At 38.7% G+C, this 21,802-nt stretch overlaps 1 protein-coding gene and 1 long non-coding RNA gene across 3 annotated transcripts in view; one reads left to right on the top strand and one right to left on the bottom strand.

Annotated features, from left to right (window-relative positions):
• Positions 1–21,802, bottom strand: part of LOC145550228 (uncharacterized) — a 31,068-nt gene that overhangs the window by 2,449 nt on the left and 6,817 nt on the right. The window contains exon 3 of one of the 2 annotated variants that reach the window (XR_014086141.1): positions 39–534. This is a non-coding gene — a long non-coding RNA (uncharacterized LOC145550228). Of the gene's footprint in view, positions 1–38; positions 535–15,707; positions 17,018–21,802 lie in introns of those variants that run through there. The other variant, XR_014086142.1, reaches the window with a different exon arrangement.
• On the top strand, positions 5,707–7,858 carry rps16 (ribosomal protein S16). The gene is made up of 6 exons (XM_008400436.3): positions 5,707–5,810; positions 5,902–5,953; positions 6,586–6,687; positions 7,171–7,267; positions 7,353–7,400; positions 7,673–7,858. The coding sequence occupies exons 2-6, from the start codon at positions 5,906–5,908 to the stop codon at positions 7,816–7,818; spliced, it is 441 nt and encodes a 146-aa protein (XP_008398658.1). The 5' UTR covers positions 5,707–5,810; positions 5,902–5,905; the 3' UTR covers positions 7,819–7,858.

Here is a 21,802-nt window from a genome sequence, read left to right as displayed (position 1 = left end):
GGGGGGAGGACAGAGTCCACGACATCATCTCTCCAGACCTTTTATGGAGCTCTCCAGCGGAGGGCTAAAAGAGCTGGCCCACTTTCCCATCAGAGCTTCCCAGCCCCATCTCCTCTCCCTCAGGGACCCTGGAACACAGTGTGTCTGAGCAAAGAGATTCAGCGTGATAGGAAACACAATACAGATGTACTTCAAGGGCAAATAACTGAACTGATAAAGGGAAAGAGTGGTGATGCAAAATATGAGCAGGCATGACCAAGCTTGATCTAACGTCTGACAAGAAGCCGCAAGTTGTAATTTCATGTTGTCATCGTTTTTTTGACTTTTAATTGAATCCTGATCAAAGTAGGGTGGAGGTCTGTCTTCCAGATCCCATCTAGAAGGGGGGAGGAGGGAAGAAGAAGAGGATGAAGAGTAAGACAGGCTTTGGTGCAATGATGACCCTCTAGATGTCATCCAGTCCTCATCCCACTGCCGTGCCTCATGTATGAACCCTGACCAGAGTCGACCCACACCCACAGACGAACACTCGCTCTGAAAGGGCAAGACAGAGAAAAATACGTAGGGGGGGATGAGACTGAGTGTGAGATGGAACAAGAGAAGAAGGAGAGTGATGAAGCAGATAATGTGGGCGAGCAAAACACGTGTGCATGTCAAAAAAAGAGACAAAGAGATGGATAGAGAGGAAGTACCAGTGCTTGTGAGACAGCATGGACGAGAAATTGCAGGTTTGGTCCAGCTTTGTTGCCAGATCAGCTGATTGAATTCTGTTTTTTAAGAGAGGCTTTGAGCCCATCAACACAAAGCCTCTGAAATACATAACAGGGCTTTTAGAGCAGCTGGATGTGGTTTGTTGTTGTGTTAGTTAGATTTTCAGAACAGTCCATTCTAAATCTTTCTCACAAAACAAGAGCTATTTTTGTAATAGGAAATGATGTGCACATCTAACCAAAAAGAGGTTCCCATGCATGCAGTTTGAAAATGTTTATCTGTGGAACTTAAAATCTCTCTTTCCAGGAGGTTATGATGGTTGGACATTAAAAAAGATCTACATTATTTATTTTCTCATATTTGTTTGAACACATAAATGTTGCACCTTCAGTTGCTGGATCTGAAAAACTGAATCAGTGCCTGGCCTGTTTTAAGTTGTTTTAAGTAAATTTTATCTATGTAAACTTGTGAATTTGAAGAAAGGTATTAAAAACAATTGCCTGAATAATTCTCTTTTGTGTTATTCTGACAAAAAACGGTTATGTATCTTGTTTTTATATCTAATTCAAACTGCGCATTGTGTATGCTAGAACTTTTTCTGGAGAAACTTTTCCTGCTGGTAGAAGAGGCTGCAGCACTTGGCCATTACCTGACATTCAGACTCCAGAAGACCTCAGGGGAGCTGACAGATGACGGGACAGCTGCACGGTCTATTGCTATGCGACAAATGTGAGCTAAAATAGCAAATTAATGAAACAGGCTCAAGTTCAGACTGGGGCTCAACAGCAGGCCATGTTATTTTGCTCTGAGCTGTCAAACTGTTCAATAGACATCAATTTTAACAGCTGCTACGGCATAATTATGCACGGTGGTAACTCTTAAATCTGCGAAAATGCTCCAATTGTTGCTTTGGTGGGCTATCTTTTAGTAAAAGGTTAAAAAATCACTCAAATAGTGTGAAGGATACTAAACACCCACAGACTATAACATAGACAGGATTTAGTGAACCAGAAACTACAAAACAATATCCAGTTGATTCAAATAAGCTCTACTTTGATGCACAGTAAGAAACTTCTTTTGTTTTGAAGAGAACTGTAAACCTTCCAAGCAGTTCACAGTTAAATAAAACAAGCCATTTATGGATTTTCATGCGAGGATATAAAAGGTAAGATCTGTTGTCATCCAATCCTCCATCCTTGCAGATTTACGGCCCTCACAGCCGTTTCTCAGAGAAGACACTTTTCTGCCTCATGAACCCAGAACTGTTTCTCCCCCGTTGCCATGGAGTCCTCACCTCTGTGTACCTCGCTAAACCTTCAGCTGCCCCTCCAGGCCTCACTGCCTACCGAGCTTAGCAGATCTTCTCCTTCTGCTCAGCGAAACTTCAGCTACCAGCAACCTCTTTTTCAGCTGCTGTGAGGCCTATTATGGTCAAATGAGACAGTATGGCTGGCCGGGAGCAGCATCTCCTGCACTGTAAATCTGAAAGCGTTGCCTCATGCTCAGGGTGCTGTGACAAGACAAGGTCCAGAGGTCGCGCCTCCAGGTGATGTGTTTCCATAGGGCCGTGCAGAGGAAATGCACATATATGGTGTGCTCTTTATTTATTGCCAGCTCTTTTACTGGATGAGCGCAGACTTTCTCCTCCTGCAAGCTCTGCAATTCTCGTAAAGCCGCAAACTCGGGTCCCCGTGCGAGATTTCGGTGTCTGATCTTCTAAAAATGCAACAATTTTTATCGACTGTATACACAGAGGATAACCTGAAGAGTGGATGTGGAGTTTTCATCGTCTGTAAACTTCAAACCTGAACAACTCAAAAGCTGCAATCTCACAATGTAAATAGCAGAGAGCTCTGGACTCTGTACAGATGAAGTTGACAGCTGGTAGGAGAAAAGGACTGTATGTTTTAGCAGGCTGCCGAACACAGCAGGAAGTCGGGAATGATACAGCAGCCTCAGCATGCCTCCCATTCAGACAGTGATGGTGGTGGTCGACTGGTTCCCGACAGGTTTATGTGGAAGCTTATCAAACATTACTGGGTTCCCAGTTAGGGTTTCTTCCGTCTGTCTGACTCTTATGTAGATACTGGCAGTCTCAGTCCAAAGATACATCCCCTACGTTCATCTATTGGCCTGTAAACGTTCATGCATGAACTGAAAAGGAAATAGCTAAGACAAACGAGAGTTCAAGAAAAGAGCAGATGGGTTCCTCCTTATGATGACCCCACAAAGCCGCAGAAAGGACAGAAAGGATCCACTTTTACTGTTATTTATGCACTATTTCTGCCCATAAAACTCTGGAAAGAAAGCTCAGCCTAGTGTCAAACCTGCATTTCGGGAGAAGCAGTACAGCTTTCATCCTGGATCAGTGCACCAGATCTTTGAGGAGTTTACGACCATGTCCCCTCGGATATTTTGACAACAAGAAATTTTAAGATGGTTGCTATCAGAGTTTGTTGTCGAGTTTTTGGCTACAAGAAAGGGCTGTCCTTTGTCAGCACAACTGTTTGTGGCATTCATGGACAGAATGTTAAGGTGTAGTCTTAGCAGGGAGGGAGTGTAGTTGTGGAAGCTCTTTACTTTTTGTAGATGATGTGGTTCTTTTGGTATCACAGCGGTCTTTCATTTCAGTCTCCCCCCCAAAATCACTGACCCCCAGCTTGAATGACTACTGGCTGGTAGTACTCACCTCAATGTGGATAAAGCGTTTTAAGATGGTCTGGAAACACTGTTAGTGTTGGTGATGTTCTTGACAGGAAGATGAGCCCCAAGTCCAATTCTGCTTAAGGCCACATACAAGCTTGGCCCAGCCCTGCTTTATAGGCCTACGCTTGAGGCACATAAAGCCATATAAAGAAACAGGGAAAGGACAAGGACAGAGAGTTTAGCTGCTGAGCGTTCTCTGAATCAAATAAAAACAAAATATGTACCTGGAGCAACAGGAAAGTGCAAAAATCGAAACTGAAAGCGCTTTTTAACATAATTACCCATCCAGAGTAGGCAACTCCAGAAAGAGAGCAGTCTCTGACAATAAAAGAAGCCATGTGCCTGTTCACCCGTGGCTGACACCATAAACACCAGTCTCACCGCAGTAAATGTCAGACATAGGTAGGTACAGCACAAATGACTCACGTCTCTGTATACAGACTCCCAAGATGCTGTCAACCCACCGCCTCCAACAACAAGATTGTCCTGTTAGGCTGAAAAATATTTTTTTTTGCGCTGAAACACAGAACACATCTTAAGAGAGATTAGAAATATGCCACTGTCACATTAATCAAATTTAAAGCAATCTTTACATATTGCCAGTTTATTTCTTTCCTGAGATACATAAAGAGAGTTTGATGTCATACCTTACATATGAAAAGCAGTAAGTTGGTCAAATATTGCCCATGTTTGTAGCCTGGATTTAGCCTTATAAAAAATATAAATCTATTTTCATTTTTCCTTATTTAAACTTCTAAATTCCTCAAATGCAGCATTGCACTCCGAGCAGAGCTGGATCCTTTGATCTCTGAAGGAAAACGTACTTAGGGAGGGATTAATTGTAACTGATGATGATTTATTCCAGAAACATTATCTTGCTTTTGCCCAGTATCATGCAAGCAAGCATGGTGTTCCACTTGAAACTGATTAGATTCAACTAACCTACACCAGAGGGAGCTGTTGTCTTCTAAATTATGTGTCTAAGTTTAGACTGAGCACAATTTTATATGAACAAATCCTTATCAGATGGTTTTATAAGCAAAGTGGAGCTTATCAGTGTTCCTAGAAACTTCTAGCTTAAGAAACTAATGTAGTTTTTTTCTGATGGCAAGTTGAACTTTTTCCCTTGAACTGGCAGAAGACAAATGGAACGACTTTCTCTGTTTTATGTTGCTTTGACAGATATGTTTCTTTTTTTTTTAACATGGTGGCACACAAGGGGAAATGATATCTATTCCTGCCCACCTTAAGGTTTTTAATGTACTATGCATAATCTAAATGGTTGGCGCAAAGAAATGGTAATTGTGATAGCTAACAACATTTTGGATGTGATTTTTGTAGTCTGAGGTTCATAATTTATTGCTATAAACAAAGTCATGCATGATCTTTAAATGTGGCGGTGCAAAAAGATTAAACAGAGGAGCCACAGAACATAAGCTTTAAAGATACTAAAATAAATAAATAAATAATCTCACCATGCCTACTTTAATTTTTTTTTTTTAAACATGCTGAAACAGTGTAAACTTTAATTGGTTGAATAATAAAATGATAGAAAATTGAAAAGAATTTACATACATTTTTACATAGATGTTATACCACTATTCTATTTAAATTGGTGTTCTCTTTAAATAATGTGCTGCTACCTGGCAGATTAGTGATTTGTTTCCCTTTGCTGTTGTGTTGAGCACCTTCTCTGTCTGGTCAAATGTGGGATATTTTCACTCACAGATCAAGGTGAATGTATTATTTTATATAAATGCATCGAGTTGCAATTTGGTGAATTAATGAGAAATTGTGTTCTTATAATATAAGCATGGCAAACTGAACAAAATAATCAAAATACCATTTCAGTATTATTTGGTTTAGTTCTTCTAAATGTGATGCTTAGAGTTATTTATTTATTTCTGTTTTATTCCACTATGTTTCAAATTTCACTATTTCCTAACAATTTTTTAAATCCATCAATAAACCACATTTACATTTTCATTTAGAAGTCTGTGTACTTGCATCTGTTTACCACGTGCTCTATTAAAATCCCATAGAACCAAATTTTTGTGTCATACCGTATCTCCCTATAAAAATATGATATGATTATTTACATTTTAATTATTTAATAAATAAAAAATGAAGCTTTATTAAAAGATCTCTGCGTATATATTTAAGTTGTAATAACAGAAAACCCTTATAAAGACAAAAGAATCGGCTCTTAAGACTGAAGCAGCCGGATAGCACAACCACAGAAACGAGGCGGAATTCCCAAGTTACAAAAAGGTAAAGTGAAAAGAACTGTCGAAAATCTACCCCAAAGCTCATTCAATTGTCGTGAAGTCGCCCCTGATGCTCGGCGTGTGAAACCCCATCGGCCTCTTCGTACGGCACCCTAGCTGAGAACGGTGTGTTACTCCTATTGAACGCCCCTCAAATCATAAAATATACTTTAATCTATTGTTTTCTGAAGCGAGGTTTGTTTTGTTTATGTTTCAGAAACATGCCAGCGAAAGGTCCACTGCAATCTGTCCAAGTGTTTGGGCGTAAAGTAAGTATTTTACTGAATTTAACACACATGTGGTGTGGTAGCTATGCTGCCTCGCTAGCGGACTTGAGCTAATAGTGTAAAACACTAGCCTCGATTTACAAAATATTAGCTGCTGTAATGTGATTGACTTGTGCTCATATGTAACTAATAACTTTTATGATATTATTTATCAGTGTAACGCTTTGTGCAGTGCCCATTTTAAGCTAATGATGGATTGTCGCCGGTCAACAAGGCTAGCTGTTTTAGCTTAGCTAGCCTTGTTTCAGATTTTCTTGTAGCTTATAAAATCAGCGTTCACGAATCCACATACAAATTGAAATGGCTATGCTTGCTCTTATAAAGTTAAAAATCCATGTTTCATATTGTTAGCCTGAACTTGGTAGTCTTTGTACAGCGCGAAGATATGTGGCAAAAATGTATGAGTGGTCCATAGTTTCTAATGCATAATAATGTGTCAATTTGGTTTCTCCACAAACCAGACTTGAGCATTTTTATTAAAGATACTAATATGTTTCAGTGATACTGATGTACTTCCACTTTAGTATATATCTTATTATAGCTGACCATATTTTTGACCTGTTGGCATGGTGATTTGCTACTAGATATCTGAATTCACTTGTTTGCTTTCACAGAAAACGGCCACAGCAGTCGCCCACTGCAAAAGGGGGAATGGCCTGATCAAGGTGAACGGCAGACCCCTGGAGATGGTGGAACCCGCCACACTCCAGTACAAGGTGAGTACCTCAGAGAATGGGCAGATAATGTTCACGGCTTTACATTTTTGTTACAGTGCGAGGAAATATTGATTAATTCTTGAAATACTTGTAGGAAATGCTTTAATTTGTCTTTACCCTTCTTTTTTTGGTGCCTAAATTCCAACTGCTTTTATTCCCAGTATTGAGGAATCAAAAATTTTAACTGAATGTCTTTTGTGTAATTCAATGAAATGTCTGTTTGTTGTCAAATTCTTGGTTGGTGCTATTGGAAAATCCTAGTCTATTGCAGTTTGTTGTCCTAGTAGAAATGCTCTAGTAGAAATGATTGTAATTTTATAAAGAATGTGTAATTAGCATTTACTCGACTATTAACCGATGAAAAAAATAGCTGATTTATCTTTTATATTTATGCAGCAGGACACTCAGACCCTGTGTTTTTGTAAATACGGTTAGTCTTTGCTCATTTAAAATATAATCTTGTTTTATTGGTATCATTTCTAGCTTTTGGAGCCCGTGCTGTTGCTTGGGAAGGAGCGTTTTGCTGGCGTTGACATCAGAGTCCGAGTGAAGGGTGGTGGACATGTTGCGCAGATCTATGGTAAGCGTCTCTGTAGTTCTTGAATGCTGTTCTTGCAGGTTATAAGACAATTTCCTTAATTATGTTTCTTTTTTTTCTTTCACAGCCATCCGTCAATCCATCTCCAAGGCCTTGGTTGCATACTACCAGAAGTGTATGTATTATTTTTTGGACTTCTTTTTTTATTACATTGCTGATCAGACAAGTTACCTTTGTTTTAAATTGGAATAGAAACATTCATTTAAAAACAGGAATATGAATTAAACGTCTGTCCTGTTGAGGAAACTTATTGCTTGGGAAAATACATTTCTGCTGTAAGGACTTCAGCTGGAATCTCCGGCTGAAATCCAGTCAAATTATGTGTTTTATAACTTAACACAAAGTTGTTTAAAATTTGTGAGCTGGAGTGTTTTTGCTTTGCCGCAGATGTTGACGAGGCCTCCAAGAAGGAGATCAGAGACATCCTGATCCAGTACGACAGGACCCTGCTGGTTGCTGATCCACGTCGCTGCGAGTCCAAGAAGTTCGGTGGACCTGGAGCCCGTGCCCGCTACCAGAAGTCCTACCGTTAAGCGCTCTGTACATTTTCTTAATAAATTGGAGGAACACAAATGTCTGAATTTTTCTTAAGTCTCTGAATTCTCACTGCATTTTGAAAAAGTAGGGTGGGTCCAGTTCAGTTATGTCAGATTCATTATGTTTGCTAAAGAAACAGATGGAGCATAACTCAAGTATGTTAGAGTAACTGGAGCCATGTAGAGACTAACTCCGTTAGAAAGGAAAGTTTTTAACTCCAGTTTTAGAGGCAGAGTGGCTCGACTTTGGGGAGCAGGTTGAACACAAACCTTCATGTCTGGAAGCTGAAAGCTCAGCTCCAGCAACAAACTGAGATGAAACCATGTTCTTAAAGCTCACACAAGGTTTTATATTTCAGAAGAAAATTAAACATCTTATTCCTTGATTTTTTATTTTTTTTTGTGGTTGCATAATATCAATGCTTTTCCACTAATCCTGAATATTTGGATTCAAAAACAAGAGTAGGCCATCGTAAATTAAGATGTAATCGTGTTAATGAAAAAGCTGAATTCTGTTTCTCAATCATATTGCAGTACATAAAATCAGTCTTTTAGTTCTTCATAAATGATTTACAGATGCAGACACAAAACTTATGCATTGCACAGTTTACCATCATACATTTTCCTTCCACAGAACTTTCCAAACATATACTTGGCTACAGCACTCTAAACAGCCATGTTGTAAATATCAATGGCCTTTTGTGGCTCTCTTTGTGGAGTCCCAAAAAAAATGTCAAGTCAGCCGTTTTCCCCATGATTATTTAAGCCACAGCATAACATGTCTATAGGAATCCATTTTCAAACCAGTCTCCTGTAATAGTTTGTCTTTTTTAGCTGTAAGCCACAGTCATTTCCAACTATATCACTTTGTGTAATTAACTTATTTTTTTATTTGGAATACAATAGGTATAAATTATATTTTTTTTGTTGTTGATTATTTGCAAAGCAGGAATTAAATTGCAATGCAATTCTAGTTTTTATATTAAGAGTTCTGAAGTCTTACCAGCAGGGGGCGCTACATGGCAGTGTAAAAAGGTGATGTAAGCCTCAAGAGTCTTGCACATCTGGAAACCATTAGAAAATGTGTTCAGCTGGCTCCTCGCCATCTATGAAAGAACTAATAAATGCATACTATTAATATATTTATATCTATATAAAATCGCCTTTTGGTGGGAAAAATGCAAATAAATGTACTTGCTTGGTTTATTAGGTGATTTACAGGGTAATGGTGCCAAAGCTTTGCTGGACTTTTCTTCTATTTGACCAGACAATTTTAGTTAAAATTCTAGTTAATATTTCGGTTTTACATTTATTTTTTGATAAGACCAGAACCTCAGATAAAAATTTAACTAAAAAAAATCATGTAATTGAGGCAGTTTCACAGCAGCATATTAAATTATTCAGTTTTTAGGAGAACATCATCTGCCTTTGGTTAGAATTAGTCTGATGTTTTACTTAAAGTCTTCTCCCCATAACTGCAGCTGACGTGCGAGCCCACACCTCTTCATCACAAAAACAAATCCCAGTGAGGAAGGCTCAGGGCCCAGATGTTGTTCCGACTTTTCTGTCGGCCGCCTGCGTTAGCCGTTCCCACTCGGTGAACTCCCGGGGAAAGACTGGGCCTGTTTACGGCCCTCTAATAATCAACCCAGCAGGGAAAGCCCCACTCCCTACTGCTACTGTTGTTTACTGCTGTTTACTTTCTGCCCCTCCTCGCCTTCATCACCCCTGAAGGCCGTAATGTTATGCAGGGGACATTCTGCACCTGTGAAAATGGCTGCAGGAAACCAGGCCTGGGAGCAAACGGTAAATTCATGCAGCGTACCGCAGGACTAAAGGATGGAAAAACTCCTCTGAGTCTTTGTTTGAGCACATTATTGAGTCATTGAGGTAAAGAAAAGCTTCATTTCCAACTAACTTAATTATAGAATTATAGAACTAGAATAATCTAGTGGAAGAGAGGCTCCTTAGCTTATGTGACACGTTGCAAGATGGAGTTATAAGACTATTATTCAGTGCTTTTTGTCAGGGGACCAGAAACCATCCCACTCTGACCTTTTACAAGACTTTTACTTGCAGAAAATGTCAATATACAAGCTGAGCATGAAGCTCATTAAAATATCTCGCTCATCATGAAGATGCATAGCTGCATAATTTATGAGTGTTTCACCCCGTATTTCTAAATGGACCTAATAATGAGGTGGAAAGGACGGAGGAAATGTCTCGCTTTAGCTCCCAACAAAGAGTTTAACTCATAAGGCATTATGCTAATTGCTCATTTTTGAAAGAAATCAAATAGCAAGTTACACGAAATGAAGAAAATGAAATTAAATATCAGTGTTGCTGACTAATAAAACATGCTATTAACATTTAGAAAATAAAAGTAATTATTTTGGGTATAAATTGGGTAGTTTAACAGCTAAATGATTTAAATTCCAACTAGCAAACTTTCAGTTCACTAGAGATGTGACTTAAGAAAAATCAGATGATACAAGATTTCAGCAACAGCAGAAAGAAAACCCAACATATTTTCACAAAAGAAAATAAGACGTTTTAAACAGTCACAAACTGTTTAAAATGATCTGAAATCAATCTGATACAATTGAGTTAAGTGTTGTTGTTTTAGTTGATCTAATTCTAAGGTGGTTCTACGATAACAGCAATGAAATTGCTTTCTTGTTTTTTTCTAATAAAGTTAAAGTTTTGTAAATATCAAAATGTTGATCAGAATTTGACAGTTTGTTTTGTTTGTTTGTTTTAAACAGAAGCGCATGCTAGTGGCATTGTTTTTGGTTGGGCAGTTGCTGGATTCTCACAGAACTTAAATTATTTTGTATGACTATTGTTTACTCAAAATGCTTCCAAATCATTTCAAAGTGTCCAAGGCTTCGTCAATGCTTGTGTTGCCGTCTTTCTTTGCCAACTCCATCTGAACAAATTTCAGGCTATTCTATTTTTTAAAATACAAAATTGGCAACAATCTTAAAGTGTCCGGTTTTGCACAGGGCTCCATAATTGTAAATCTCCGCAAACGCCAGCCAGCAGTGTGTCAAGTAGCATTAATATTTCAACTTAACAAGCTGCATTTTCTTCAAAATGTTTTAGATACACTTTACTGAAAAATCCTCACGTAGGCAGGTTTTCCACAATTAATTAGCAATCACGTTCCACAGGAACAACCACATATCTGCAAACTACAAAAAGGCTGTAATTGTTGTTATGTTGGTTTAGTTTTTGCTTATTGCACTCACTTTGTGTTACGGTGGCCCAGAAGGTCAACAAACTGTAAAAGCCACAATGCAACAACAAAAGATGCAACAGAAGTAACGTCTGACTGGACCAACACCTTCAGTTTAACTCCAATCAAAATGTTGCTGAACATTACATGAGGAATTCATTAATTACAATAATGTACAATACTTTCATTTCTGAGATATAAAATCCTTCAAAATTCTTTTTAACAGTGCAATGCTTTGAATGTAACACATTTTTACTCATTAAGCCGTCGTTTAGACTTCAGTTCTGAGTCTTTTCTCTGTTAAACTAAGAAAATGAGACACTGTGATGGCGGATTATGTCAATTTAATCTTCAACACAAACAGGTATGATGCAGTCAGATTTATTTTCTGGATTTAGTTCTTTGTAGCAAAACACACACATGCACACTAGAGGCTGGCACCTGCCTTTCCTCTGTTAACACCTCAGCCTCTGCAGGGCTCCTAATCCCACAAACACAGAAGTGTTAGGCCAGGATGCACTTTGTCATCACTGCTGCCCCCCCTTACACCTCTCCTCTAACGCCTTTATGAGCACACATTTTTCAGTTAACACGAAAACAGCAAAATATTGCACCCATTCCGTTCAGCCTCAGATATCATATCAACACCTTTTCAGTGTCGTTTTTGCACGTCACAAAAAAAAAAAAAAAAAAAAGCATAAACAGTTGGCCGAAGGTGCCAGCCAGGCCATCAGCATCCAGGGACTGCAGAAGGGAGAACCAAATGTGGGATTTATTTGAGAGGTTGCAGCTCAGCAGGGCGACATGCTTCTGTTTGAGTGTTAATGAGGGCGTTGGTGCTCATCTGCTGCCTTTGAGAGGAGCCCATCTCTTCAGATGAGCGTGTTCTTTTTGCAGCAGCACTTAAGAGAAAGTGTTTCCTCAGAAACTGAGCTGGATTAGGCCAGCGTCAGCTGTGCCATATGTCTTCCTATTATTTTTCTTTCCATATTTACAAATATGTAGAAGTAATTAGAAACAACAGAGATTGATAAGCCATTTTGTCTCTAAGACAATTATTTTAAAATTATAAATAAAACCCCAGCAGCTGTTGCACATGCAACTAATACAGCTTCCTTCCTAATGTCTTTACACCGAAGTTGTAACTGGGCACACATTTGGACATTTATCATCACTAGTTGCTTTCCTGAGTCTGAGCTGGTTGCTTAGCAACTGCGAGTTGAAAAAAATCTCCCTAACTTCAAATAAAGTTGTGCAGAACTGTATTTATATTTCAGCTTTCATACTGAGAGCTCAGTATAAAAGCTGAAGAGGTTAGCTGAAGTGCAGAGTGCCTGGTTGTGAGATTTAAACCGCTTATTTAAAGATGCTAACAAGTTCTTAAAGCTCAAGGATCCTGAAAGGAAATTGATAAAATGAATGAAATTAAGTTTTTCTGATGTAGTTTCTGCTCTAAGAAATGATGACAATTCTCATTTTCTTGGCTGATCTTAAGCGCAGCTGCTAACCTTGTCGCTTGTCCTTCTCGCTCCTGACTTCACTGAAGGCACCGTCTTTGTGTATATTTACATTTCATTGTCATCTTTTTGTTTTTTCATGTGTGAATGAAGGCTTTATAGCCATGTCTCTTTTGTTTATGCCACACTCCCACGCTCCCATTAGTCCCAGCTCTCTTGCCAGTTCCCCCAAAAGCCCCCTTCGTTACCATCAAGGATTGAGAAAGAACATGGGGCTGATGATGGATTTATCTCATATGTTTCACTCTCAGTCTGCTTTTGGTCAGAAAACAGCCAGAAAAGGGCTCCCAGTGACTGACCCGCTCTGTTAGTCACACTTTGTGCAGCCAGCATTGACTCATTCTCAACGTATTTAACCTAGACTTGAACTAAAGCAGAATTAGTCCCAGAAGACTCCCGCTGCTGAACCTTTGTCTCCCATTAAAATATCTGTCTCTCCTCTCACCCTCTTTATATATTTTGTGTCTCTTTCTTCCTTCACGTTTGTGCAGGCAGCGCCGGCCGTGTCATTGCCATACTGGACACTATGAGCCGGGTCATGCAGGGGTTTCCCCCCCGAGAGCTCGACTTTTACGCCTGAGCTAAATCAAGGGTCATAGGCTACCTCACACTCCCATCCAATCTTTAAACCCCAGCTCAGGCTGACGCACTCTGATGCCCTGTGACAACCTGCAGTGGGTCAGTGCTGACACCCCTCAGGGGTCAGCACTGGATCCACTTTACCAAAAACACACAAGAGACCTCTCCTGGTTTGCTGCACTGATGAGAAGATAAAAAAAGACAGCTCTGAATTACTGAGGATGCTTTTTAGTTTTGGCATATCTGTTGTCATTTCTGTTAACATAATAATTAAAAGAATCAGGACTGTCATACTTTCTTTTTTCATGAAAATCATACAAGCAATTCTCACCGGTTTGATCTTAACAGAACCTTCCTGTTAAGATCATTTTGAAAAGCTTTTGTTCATCTTTACTTAAAAATTTTTTAAATCTTGACAGGATATTGTGTATCACCACACAAAACATTACAGAGCTCAATCAAAGGTGAATTAAAAATGAAATAGCCAAATATGCTCAACAGAACATACAAATTAGGGTTAAAAACATGGCGAAACGAGCAATAAATGTGAAATTTCATGAAGTGACACCCTTAAACCTAAAGGCCTTAAACCTAAAACAACCTCTCTTTTAGAGCATCTTTGCATTTACCTTAATAACGTTAAATTTTATTGTGAGTTCAAGTGCAGAGGGTGCTGTGAAAGATCTGGAACTGAACAATGAGTAAGTTGGCAAAAAGAAAAGTATAAAACCCACATGAGAAAAGTGATCTTGATTGAAATACTATTACTTGATGAAGAATGTTGGTGTTACTCCTTAATAATCTGGTTGATTCAGATTTGGATTTAAAATCTCCCCAAGAAAATAGAAAAGTCCATCTGCCTTCTGTTACAGCACCTGTGATTATTCTGCACTGATTCCTGCAGAAAAAGAAATCTCCTCAATCTGATATAAGACGTTTAAATCTAGCTCTACATAGATTTGGGCTGCATCGTGTTTAAAGATGTGGCCCAGTGTATTTAATTTACTGACACCTAGTAGCAGAAACTATAAATTACATTCCTCCACAAAATGTTTCTCACCATAGTCCCTTCTTATAGGCATGTTTAGAAACTAGATATTCAGTAAAGCAAAATTGAGAAATAAAAACTATTTTTTCATTAAACAGCATAAATGGAAACATTTTTCCTTTGCTTTCTGGTTCCGTTCAAAAGGAGCTTTAGCACAACTAAAACGTCATTTTTAACCTCCCCTTGCCAAAAGGAGCATCATATCCCATTTATTTTCCCTGAGACCTGCATTAAAAAGTCATCTTTTATCACTTTACATCTCGAAAAGCATTTACAGCATTAGGGGACAGGTGAATTTTATGGTCAATACCCCTATCAAAAACTTGGCCCGCCTCCCGAAAACCTGCTGCACCCCAGTAAAAGATCTGCTCCCCAAGTCAGCTCCACTAAACGCTGTGGAAAACACGAGCGGGTCGACTCGGACCTGTCAGGAAGTGCTGTGAAGAATGTTACTGAAAGCGAAGGCTGTGAATTGATTGCCCTCTGGCTGCTGCCAAAAGGCGCTCGGTGTGCCATCCTGTGTTGAGTGTGTGTGCGCGCCGGCCTGTCATGCCCCCTGTATGTGGAGATATTGGGGGACATGGCTAATTAAATGGAGTAAAAGCTGTTGAAAGGGGCTGGACACTGCCAGCACGAGAGGACTTGACACCCATGTGTTTCGAGAGGCAGAGAGGGCAAGCATGACGGAAGGAGGAGGCCCATGTTACCGCACCCCGCCTGGCTGCAAGAGCTCAGTCATGGGGCAAAGACCCTTAGGGAGGAGGAACTGGCGGTAAACCATAATGTAGAAGGCTGGTGTTTGCATTAACTGCAATTCCAGACCCCTTTTTGGGGCAGTCTTCTCAATATTTGCCCTATCCAGCGCAGAACTTTAAACCCCAACACCCTATCCCGCTGTGACACACACACACATTCCAGGAGGAGGAGATGGGAGCGTGTCAATTGGGAAACAACGGCTGTTAGTTACAGAAAATGCATTACGGCGTGGGCCCCGGCGAAAGAGCGGAGGAGAGGAAGTGGTGAGATTACGCATGGGTCTGTGCGAGAAGAACACGGGGAGATTTCCTCCCCCTCTCTGCCGTAAACTGTCCAGATTTACAAGGACTCCGGGGATGGGGATATCTCATCCTCGTCCCATCAGACTTTGACAGCTCCTGATTTAAAAATAATCCTAAATCAGCGTGTGACGGATGTCAGTGGGATATAAGGAGGTCAGAGGAGAAAAGGCATCCCTATTACTGTCTTAACTACCTTTCCAGTGCTAACACTGGTAATGTGAACTTAAATTTAATACTTTACATATGAGCAACAAAGCTGTTTGAAGTTTATTTGGGAAGAAAATTAATTTGCAGCCTAAATTTTAACATCCTTGTCGTTAAATTTGACTTATTTTCTTTCTCTTTACATGTCATAAACAAACTCGTAAATTTTTTACATTAAATTGCATAAAATAAAATCATGTATTTCTTTAATGTATATTGAGCATTTCTTTCAAATAATACAGTTGTTTTGGGACTTTATTTGGTGATCTGTGTTGTCCATCACCAATCATCCCCTGTTTGGTGATGGCGGATACTGCCTTTTTCCTAAAGGTTCATTCCGGTTTAAAAGGAAAGTTTTCCTTTCCACTATTGCCACATGCTTGCTCGAGAGTCAACAAGTCAATACAGTTAACCAGGCTTATTTAGATGGCATTGTCTAATTTTTTTAAATCTGCCTGAGTTGTATTTGAATTAACACAAGAGAATCAGGGGCACTGAAAAAAAAGTTCTGATTTTAATATCAGAATTGTGACTTTCCTACATATGAGAACCTGGGAGCAACCCGCTTTAATGGCAGAAGTGTTAGCTTTGCAGGAGGAGAAATAAAGTTCTGGAGGAACGAGGCAGATAAAAATGATCCTGTTTTATTAATGCCATACAGTCAGACTTCTGTGATTAAAGTCAGAACTCTTTTTTTTTTTTTTCCAGCGGCCCTCATCTTCCTCTGTAGTAACTGTAAATTGGACTGCACATTATTGGATCAGAATTTAACTATATGATTGGAATATAGTGGACCGGTTCTTGAGAAGACAGCTTGTTAACTGTCAGTATAAAAATGGAGGGTGGAAGCTCATAAAATTGGGAGTTTACAATATGAGCCTTTGAAAAAATAAAAAAAATATCCTGCAAGCAATTCCAGACCAACATTTCATAATTACTAACAATATTTTAAATGGTCTCTCTCAATAGATTGAGCATCTTTGAATTTTTGTGTTTCTCATCCTAAATAAGCAAACAACATATTTTAATCTTGACAGTGTGACTAAAAGTAACAAAGTTATATTAGCTTGAAACGGTCGCTATGCGCTGCTTTCAGGAGTACCAAAAAGCATTCCTCCTTCAGCTGCATCAGGCTGCTTGCTGAGTCCTCTCCCCTCATCTGGTGAAGATATTTCTCCCTCCATTCCTCACAGCAGTAAATAACAGTAAAAAACTGTCTCCATTCTGCCTTGTTCCAGCTACTGCTCCGCTGACGTATGTTTTTTTTATTGTGCCGGCATCACTCTAAACCGGATGTTGCTCACCTGCCTCTCCTGTGATCACGGCAGGCCTCTGAAGACCCCTTGAACAGAAACAGGAAGCACTTCATAGCTCGGGTCGCGACCCCTCTCACTCAGCCCCATGAGTCAAGGCAGGGCCCACCCCGGCGAAACACGGGAAAGTTCCGGTCCCATCAACAAGGTGTGGAAGGATATTCACGGGGGGAGGAGGTGTGCAGGGCTTCGCTCTGTCTATCGGAGCATCCGGGAGTCAGACAGAGAAAGGCGCACATCTGCGGAGTGGAAGCCATGTAATGGTATTACACACACGGCCCAGAGAGGCACATCTAAATGCAGCTACAGCTGCACCCAGAACAAAGCTGGACATCTGATTTAAGACAGTTAAACAGCTTGGAACTGAATGCAACATAGATGCCTGTGGTAAAACAATATTTCAGAACCTTTTTTAAATAGATTTTATCTTCATTTAGGTGTCTACCTTCAGCAGTAATTGGGCTAGAGGTGGGATATGGCCCATACTGTAAGTATAATATGAATTCTAAAGATAAATACTAGAAAAATGATCATAATTTCACTTATAAGTGAAGATTTTGTATTAAATACACTTTGCATTGTTTGATGCTCTGAGCTCTTAAGGAACTGCATTTTCTTAAAGTAAACTAAGAGCAGATTATAAAAAAAATACTTTAAATATAGACTGAAAGGAATTGTATTTACTTGCAAAATGTTTTAAAAACATGTTTTTGCTGGACAAAATTAGGTAAACCCCACAAAACAAAATTACTGTATTAGCTACAATTACTGTGCTGTTTGTTTAAACAGTTTCATGCACAAATAACAATTAATGTTATTTAAATCGTGTTTGTTGATTGTTTGTGCTTGTCTATCCTGTTATCAGTAGTGAGTGAATATTCAATTACATCCTTGATCCTATTAAATATAAGCCTTTTTCAGGTTTTTGGGTCAAATATGTCAACTCTTTATGTGTTATTTTAGTGTAAAGTACCCACATTTTTCAATTTGTATTCTGAACCACAAAGCCCCCATAATACAGGCTCCAACATGATGATGCAGCTAATTAAACATGATCTCTATTAGTGGATATCCTGAGCATATTCCCCAGCATGCCATTTTGCATTTCTAATGGTACATGACTTGGGACATTTTGCCTTCATTTTACGCATATTAAAATGAAGTGAAGCCCAAATATCCTGAGAGTGTCCCCTCATGTTGCATGACATGCTTGGACTTGCCTGGACTTGTCTGCAAAAACAATCACAGCATTTAATAACTTTTAAGTTTCTGTTTTGTTTTTGTTTTTTTGTCTATGGTCACAAAAGTACAATTCCAACGTGGATACTTTGTGAGAATGAATCAAAAGTTTGGGTCAAAATATGAAGCTGATGTCATGCGAGTCGTCTTAATTCTCTGCAACATATTTTTCATGTTAACGGAGGAATATTAGGGGTGTAAATTGGAAGAGAAACTGAAATCAACAGGCATAACAAAGCTACGCTTTTTTTCCCTTCCAATATACGTTTCTCAGAGACCCTCTGACATTTTCTCCTTTCTCCTGCCGGCAACTTTTCAGATAATCTTGACTTAATGGGCTCCTCTCTGTGGAGGAATTATGCAGTCATCTTTCTCTAACTGCAGCCAGGTTTATTATAATGTGCCTGAAAAATGTGTGAAATCAGTACTTGGCAGTAGGGCAGTTTAACTCATAATAGGAGTCAAGTCTCTTTAAAAATGTTGGCTCCAGTTATCATAATGTTTCCAGTTAAGATTGACCCAATAAATAATTTTACATCAACAGTAAAACCCACAACTACACGCTGTTCCACACATGCTGTTCAGGTGATAAACTTAAATAAATTACCTCCAAGTTCTTCCATTTCCCTGAACATGATTAAATGTCTCATGACCCAGCTGACAAACCTGGAATCTGAAACATAAAATATAATATGTCCATCTGTGTACACAGAATCTCAAAATGGAAACACTTTCCGCTGTGTTTGGATACATTTAAAGTCAAATATATTTTGCTTTGTTATCTAGGGTATCACAAAAAAAATGCAAACTTCACTTTTCTGATTTTTTCTTGTAAAACGAAATAAATAAATAAAAACTGTATAATTTTCCTTCCACTTCTCAGTTATGGGGAAGTTTGTATTTGTGTATTTCAAGACATAACAATGAGGCACATGGATGTTCTTTGGTTGTTACTTGACAAATTGTGGAAATGTTAAAGAGATGTGAAAGCAAACTAACACAACAAAGGAGAACACTGGCACTTTTGGCATGAATGTAGCCCTGTATGGGCCCCACAATTTTATTTATAGATTAAATGTTTTCTAACTCAAATGGTGTTTTAAATCATTTGTGATTTCTGAATCATTCAGTCCAGATGGATTCATCCATATACTGAAGTGGCCATTTTTGTCTTATAATCCCCAAAGATAAAAATGTCAATGCTCCCTTTTGTTCATTCACAAACAGAACATACTCTGTTTGAATCTCACACTGTTTTAAAGAATATCGGGTTAAATGAAGACCAGTCTAGTTCAGGTCTTAACAATCTAAGCATCTGTAATTTTGACTAGAGATGATCAAATATCATCCAGATTACTTTGATTAGATTGATATAACCCTTTAATGGTGCAGAATAGCATTCACTGATATCAGTTTTATTAACCTCCAGTGGGTCATATTGTGTGTACAGTGCTTAAACTGTAGCAACAGAAAGGGGCACTCACTTTGAATTCATATGTATAGAAACCTATTTATTTTGCATGCTTAGTGCCCCCTGATGCAATAATACCCAGAGTAGTGAATTATGTCATCCATGTTAAAAAACTTTTTTCACTGAGATAATGCATATTTTCAGCATTTTTTAAAAGTAGTTTCCTTCTGATTTTTAAGACATCCTGTTGATTTTCATATCCTGAACCACCTATTGCGTAATCATATCATGTATCCACTTTAGGAATCATCTTTTTAACAAATGAGCTGGAGAAAGCTCCAGCTAAATTTATGCCTTGCCAGTTCTGGTATCTGTGCCTTTGCCAGCTGTTTTCTTTCCTGAAGTAAATCTCTATAAATCAATGGGAGTTAATCTGCTGAGAAGATTGTGTGCTTACCCCGGCTACGGGTGCACTCCTTCTCCATTGGTTACAGAACATCCATCAAGCGCTCAATGAAGGCTCCAAGGAGCAGAGACACCCCCAGTCCCCTTCTAACCCCATCAGCCCACCAACCCCCAACGTCACCTCTCACTTTTTCATATTCTTCTTCTGATAACTGGATTATGAAAGCTGAATTGTTCTTGAGAGATAAAGAGTAATTGCCTCATGATTTGGATCAGTTATGTGTTTGTTGAGTCTCACACTCTTGAGATGCTTCATCTTTATCTTGGTGTCCTTTTGGCCTCGTCGCCAAACATTTCCTCCTGCAGCATTGTCTCTTGGGCGGCGGTGTCTCACTGCATTGGAAAGTTGATCTGATTACCCCGACATTCATCATGTAACTTTAACTCTGAGGGGCACAGTGCAGCAAAGGGAAATCTTTGCAGTGACATAAAGCCAGGGCTGTACGGGTGCAAATCACCTTCATACTCCATTTGCAGAAAGAAGAATGTCTGAGTGCTGCCATAATGGTTTCAGTAGCACACAATTCAAACTTGCACACTGTCTTATTGTTTTATTAAAATGTTGAGAGGGTGCTTCTAAGCATTTTTGGAGGTGTTTCACAAACTGAGGTACATCAAACCACTCTATGTGAACTCTAAACAACCCAACCAGGTTTACCTAAATTATCCTACAACTCCAAACAACACCCACATTATTAGCAGAAGCAGTCTGGATGCTTCCGTGTTGAATTGTATCCACTGAAATAGTAGGAACACTTGAAGTTGATGACTTGGAACTGGTTTTGACGCATATTTGTGGTCATTGTCCTGTTACAATACCCAATAATGTTCAAATTTAAATAGTCTGACGCAAACTGCCTCCTCAAATGAAATAAAATTGATCTGGATGTTCAGGAATCTACAAAACAAGCCGATCACTCAGTTGAAAATGACTGTGGTTGTACCTAAGCAAGCTCTTTATGCTCTGAAATGCACCGTGTGCACAAACCTGTGCAAGTAAGTGTTGTTTGTAAAAACCACTGCAGTTGTTTGCTGTTTAGTCATTCCATATAAAGAACAGATTAAATAAATCATTTAAATCATTGAAATCTAAAAACATTATATTTGTGTCGATAAAGACATACAATAATGTAAATATTGTATGTAAATGTAAATTATGAAGAAACATCATCATTTGACATAGATACACATAGATGCCATGATGGTTATTGCTCCTCATTTTGCTCCCTGCCTTTTGCTGCCCTACACACAACAGACAAATACAAACCCAGCAAAAAATGGACTGCAAATAAAAAAAATTTTTAATAATGTAACTTACCAGAATTATCGAAAATTTTAAAATAAATATGTATCTTTCCAATGTTTGGCCAAAGGTTTTTAATCATATACTAATTTAGGCTTCATTTGCCACAAGTACTGGGCAAATAAAAAAGCATCAGAAAGTCTACTTGAGGTGCAAATGAGAGGAAGCTTTTTAAATTTGAAAATGCGTGTGCTGCTCCTGGGCTGTGCTAACCTGGGCGGTCAGCCATAAGACCCAAAACATGTTGTGATGCTATACAATTTAATATTTTTCCATGCTGAGTCACAGTTGGAAGGTGGCATTATTTCCAGTATAAAAGCATGATTTGTTTAAGCATGTAATGTAATCATAGATTGCAGCAACAAGTACAAGAAAACTTGATATTGTTGGATGAACAATGAAGTATGATTCCAGCTGAAATCAAATACCAATGAAGGATGACAGTTTTTTGATGTTTACACATAGTTCAAAAAATAGATTTTTACTTTCTATAATTATTAAATTAAACCCGGAAGTATTTATATAAATATAAGGTTAAATATAGACATAGATGACATATAATCCAAAGTAGAATCAGTGAAACTGTAAACCAGTAGGAAATGAGTT

The sequence above is a fragment of the Poecilia reticulata genome, chromosome 23 (assembly GCF_904066995.2).
Source record: "Poecilia reticulata chromosome 23, P_reticulata-male-v2, whole genome shotgun sequence".
Classification (NCBI taxonomy): Eukaryota; Metazoa; Chordata; class Actinopteri; order Cyprinodontiformes; family Poeciliidae; genus Poecilia; species Poecilia reticulata.
Note: the sequence above shows the minus strand (reverse complement) of the source record. Positions and strands in the feature narration are given on the sequence as shown.